Source organism: Eucalyptus grandis, chromosome 10, assembly GCF_016545825.1.
Source record: "Eucalyptus grandis isolate ANBG69807.140 chromosome 10, ASM1654582v1, whole genome shotgun sequence".
Classification (NCBI taxonomy): domain Eukaryota; kingdom Viridiplantae; phylum Streptophyta; class Magnoliopsida; order Myrtales; family Myrtaceae; genus Eucalyptus; species Eucalyptus grandis.
The window spans coordinates 27602169-27607156 of NC_052621.1; the positions used below are offsets into that span (position 1 = coordinate 27602169).

General features: G+C 43.8%; 1 protein-coding gene across 1 annotated transcript; it reads left to right on the top strand.

The window, feature by feature from the left end:
- Positions 1-296: 296 nt before the first annotated feature.
- Positions 297-3904, top strand: LOC104423882 (HIPL1 protein). Its single transcript, XM_039302954.1, has 7 exons — positions 297-393; positions 632-792; positions 1038-1901; positions 1982-2198; positions 2342-2520; positions 2803-3044; positions 3234-3904. Exons 1-7 carry the CDS (start codon positions 297-299, stop codon positions 3661-3663), a joined length of 2190 nt encoding a protein of 729 aa, XP_039158888.1. The 3' UTR covers positions 3664-3904.
- The last annotated feature ends 1084 nt before the right edge of the window (positions 3905-4988 follow it).

Genomic DNA, 4988 nt, shown 5'->3' on the forward strand with positions numbered 1-4988 from the left:
GTTGACGATTCCTTAAATCGTAAACGTGAGTTTGCTGAAAAGAAGTTTTCGTTTTTTTTTTTTTAACTTCCTTCAAAGTTCTCCTTCCTTCTCGTTTCTGTCGACAGACAAGAGTCCAAGAATGTGGAATGAACTCCGGGGAACATCAGCAGAGCAAAGTGATGCGACTTCGGCTTTCGCGCATTGGTTTGCTTTGTTTTCTTCGAACATTTTTCTTGGAAATTGATGGAGCTACGCAGATTTGAATTTGTGCTTGTGTAATTTCTTGGCGGTAGTGCCATTGCAAAACTGCGAAAATGAGAGGTTCTCCTGTGATGAAGATTGTCGTTCCCAGCCTCCTGCTCTTGCTGCTGGTCCGTTATTCCGCTTCATACCCATTGTGCACTGATTTGAGTATGTGTTTGTCTGCTTCTTGTGTCTCTAATTACAGGCTTCGTTCACTGTTCTATTGTTAACAGAGGCATGGACAGTGATAAGATCTGAAAAGGGATGAAATATAGTTATCTTTTTAGCCAGCAATCAACCTGTTTGTTGTTTCTTCTGTTTGCTCTATTCAATTTTTTTGAACTTTCGGTTTGCGGATCAGCGACTCACTGTTTGGGATTGTCATGCTTTGTTGTGCTGGAAACAGGAGCACCCTTTGATGCTGATAAAGCCGGTCTCGGCTTTTGTCGATACAATGGCAGTGTTTGTTGTGATTCTGCTCAAGATCTACAGTTGCAGAAGCTATTCAAAGCAATGAACGTCTCAGACCCTGGCTGTGCTTCTCTTCTAAAGTCGATTCTTTGTGCAGTAAAGGCTTCGTTTCCTTTTGCTCTCGTGTTGCTAAACACATTTTTGGCGTGATTGATTGCCTTTTCATTGAGAGTAGATAAATATGTGCAGGTGAAGGAAGTAGAATCTAATGAATATCCAATTTACACTCCTGGGTTTCCACTTCTCTGAAATGATTCCTCTTTTGGAGTACGTTTGTTTATGTCTCTAGAGCTTCCATGAAGTTATAGCTACAACGATGTTTGCCTTACATTTACATATAGCATAGCTGTCAGAGGGGGGAAAATTTTAACATCCTTAGCCATTTTACACGTTGTGGGTCTGCTTGCTTTTTGCAGAGTTGTGATCCATTTTCGGCTGAACTGTTTCGAGTCGAACAAGCACCTCGTGTGGTTCCTGTTCTCTGCAATTCTTCAAAATCTGTGAATTCAACGCGGTCCCAACTCTACACGCTTGATTTCTGCTCAAATCTCTGGGACAAGTGCCACAACACATCCATATTAAGTTCTCCTTTTGCTTTTGAAAGTAGAGCCAAAACAACACCCAGTTCTAGAAGCAAGATATCTGACTCATGGAGTTCAGCAGCAGAGTTTTGCAACGAATTTGGTGGGGCTTCTGATGACACGTCAGTATGCTTCTCTGGTGGACCAGTTAAGTTAGGTAGTGCAGAGAATTCAAGCACCCCGGCTGGCGTTTGCCTTGAGAAACTCGGGAACGGTTCCTACCTTAATATGGTAGCTCATCCTGATGGTTCAAATCGGGTGTTCTTATCCAATCAACCTGGTAAAATATGGCTCGCCACGATCCCTGAGCAGGGTTCGGGAGAGATAATAGGAATTAACGAGTCAAGCCCCTTCTTTGATCTGACCGATGAAGTGCATTTTGAGAGCGAGCTTGGGATGATGGGACTGGCATTCCACCCGAATTACCAGAACAACGGCCGGTTCTTTGTTTCCTTCAATTGTGATAAGGCCAAGTGGCCTGATTGTTCCGGTAGGTGTTCGTGCAACTCGGACGTGGGATGCGATCCTTCGAAGATAGGACCGGACAATGGGGCAAACCCTTGCCAATATCACAGTGTCATATCAGAGTTCACCACCAATCAGTCTTCACTGGTAAACAAAACTGTGCGTCGCTTTAACTGTTCCGCCCGTCATTACTGTGACGGATATGGATAAATCCCATGTTGCAATCTGTGTTTTTACAGGGCGGCAACGTTAATCCAAATGAAGTGAGGAGAATATTCACGATGGGCCTCCCGTTCACTGCCCATCACGGCGGTCAAATTCTTTTCGGACCAAAAGATGGGTACTTGTACTTCATGATGGGTGATGGAGGGAGTATTGGCGATCCCTACAACTTCTCGCAGAACAAAAAATCCTTGCTTGGAAAGATTATGAGGCTCGATGTTGATAACTTACCAGGTAAACCACTAGCGCCTGAGCTTGCACTATATCTGAATTTTGATGTGTGTTCTGTAATATGTTCCAGCTCACTCCGAGCCTTCCTGGTCTTTCTTTTCTTTAGTTTTTCGCGTATGCCTTACATTCGTGGTATGTCATGGCAGATTCGACGACGACTAGTGAATCTAAACTATGGGGAAATTATTCAGTTCCTAAAGACAATCCGTTTGCTGTGGATAAGGAATTAGAGCCCGAGATTTGGGCCCTGGGATTCAGGAATCCTTGGCGATGCAGCTTCGACTTGGAAAGGCCTTCCTACTTTCTCTGCGCAGACGTTGGCCAGGTTCGCTCGCACTTCACAGAATATGTTTCCTCTCAGTCATTTGGTGATTATGCAATTAACTGCATCAGAGATTAAAACAGTAATGTAGTGTCCATTGTTCGAGTCCATGAGATGCATGTGCATGCGCACCTCGATTCAATGCAACTTTCACATGTGCCGATTGATCGGCATCCCAGTTTCTTTCTTTCTTTCTTTCTTTCTTTTTTTCTTCTTCTTCTTCTTCTTCTTCTTCTTCTTTTTGTTGTGATTTCGGAAAGGGATGACCGGTCGATGTCCTGACAGGATCTATACGAAGAGGTGGACATAGTCACTAAAGGCGGAAACTATGGATGGCGCGTCTATGAGGGCCCCTTCCTGTATCGTCCCCCACAAAGCCCTGGCGGCAGTACATCTGCTAGCTCCATCAAGCCTATTTTTCCTGTGATGGGATATAATCACTCCCAGCCCCAGAATCCGCAAGGTTCTGCATCGATCACTGGAGGCTACTTTTATTGGTCTATGGCCGATCCGTGCTTGTTTGGAAGGTAAGTCCATATTGCTTCATTCCATTGTTATGCTTAACGGATCTCGGTATGTCCATTGATTCTCTGGCAATTCCTCTTAAAGATCATGTCTTTTTACTCACTTCTAGAAAGCTTATTTTTGAGCCACAATTCAGTTCATTCGAAATTACTGAGGACGACAAGCCGAGACTTGGTGAACTTTGATTTCAGATACCTGTACGCTGATCTGTATGGCAGTGGCGGCATCTGGGTGGGCACGGAGAATCCTGAGAACAGCGGCAACTTCACTAGCGCTCAAGTCCCTTGCAGCTGTGCAAAGGACACTCCTATACAGTGTGATGCCGAAAATGAGCCGTCACCCGCTCTAGGTGCGATATTCTCTTTCGGCCAGGACAACAGTAAGGACACTTTCGTGTTGACGAGCAGTGGACTGTACAGGATCGTGAGTCCTAGCCGATGCGACTACGCTTGCTCCAAAGAAACGGCGACCTCCTCTCGTAGCCCTCCAGCGTCCGCTCCTCCTCCTCCTCCTCCGTCCACTTCAACAGCAACGCCACGAAGGCACCGGGGGGCAGAGTTATTACCTTTTGGTATCGTTCTTTCTCACATGCTCTTGTTCGGTTTTGTTCGTGATTTGTAACCACTTTGCATTCCTGCTATTTTCTTGAGAAAAGCAGGTTGCTCGCGAATTTCTTTTAGAGTGCTGTCACGAGTAGGAATCGAAAGCGAGAAGTAGTGGTTTTGTATATGTTCGGTTTTTGTTGGGATTTGTAACCACTTCGTACTCCTGCTGCATTCTTCCCTCTTTTGAAGCTCTCTGTCTTTCTTTTCTCTCCCGATTTGTTCCGGGAGTTTGTGTGTGAAAAATACTTGCAACTGATCTTGGGTAAACGTGGAGATCAGTTCGGCCATTCATCCAATCAATAGCAACCGAGGAGGATGTTTGTAACATGGCTTCACAATCTCTCTGAGATTAGGCTGCTCTCCTCTCCGGATTTAAATTTAAGTCAAGTTTTGGATATTTGACTCTTTCGAACTAGATCTAGATATAGATCTAGAAGTTCAGGTATTTGATTTGTGTTCTTTCAACATTTTGATGTCGGTGTTTTTACACGACAATAGTGATGAGGAAGCTAAATCTAAACGTTGTGTCTAGTCGTTGCAAATGGAGTGGGAGATCTCAGAATGTGCTAATCACTAAACCTCATGATCGGCCACCAAACATTTATGGTGGCAGATCTATTCTTGGAGTGTGCTTCTAATTGCAGACTGTGTTTTGTTATTTGTTTTTTGACTTTTGTTTTATCTAGTAGTTATTTGCTTTTTGCTAGACATGAAAGTTTGTTTATTTACCTTTCGTGTATTATGAAGTTGGCATATTAAATGAGAATAGTACGAGGTAGGTTGCTCCATCCCCATATGCAGTAATTAATGAGGGGTCCTGCAAGGAGAAAAAAGCATATGATGATCATCTCGTTGGTAAGGGTCTTGATTAATTTGGTTTTTCCCCATGTATTGGATGTATACGCGAATTTTTCTTGTTTGATCATTGGATGGTAGGGGTGAGCACATTGACACGGAGCTGATGACACGAAGCCGAATCATACCGCATTAATTCGGTGGGAACAAAAGTTCCAAACCTAACCAAGCTAATTTGTAGTGTGTAAATCATTCCGTTTTCGATCTTCTGGTTCATCATCTTCTGCTTATGCAACTAAACCAGATAAAACTGAACAGGATTGAATTGAAACACAGCAACTTTTACTATCACAAAAGGCCACTTTTCTGGAAGCCCAGGATTCTGCCCAGACCACACACACCCTGGCCGCAAAAATGAGTTTTCATTGGCTCAATCTTGTCCAGTGAAAGCCCTCTGAGAACGTCTCACTTACCTTCACCGAAGTTTGACAGTTTTTTCGTCCATTTTACATTGAATAATGATCCGAATACATCGATCCTCGTTTC

Bases quoted from the DNA above. Each gene is read 5' to 3' on its own strand.
- LOC104423882 (XM_039302954.1), top strand. From the start codon at position 297: ATGAGAGGTTCTCCTGTGATGAAGATTGTCGTTCCCAGCCTCCTGCTC. The intron at 394-631 runs GTATGTGTTTGT...TGCTGGAAACAG, and splicing joins CCCATTGTGCACTGATTTGA to GAGCACCCTTTGATGCTGAT. The intron at 2,521-2,802 runs GTTCGCTCGCAC...ATGTCCTGACAG, and splicing joins TCTGCGCAGACGTTGGCCAG to GATCTATACGAAGAGGTGGA.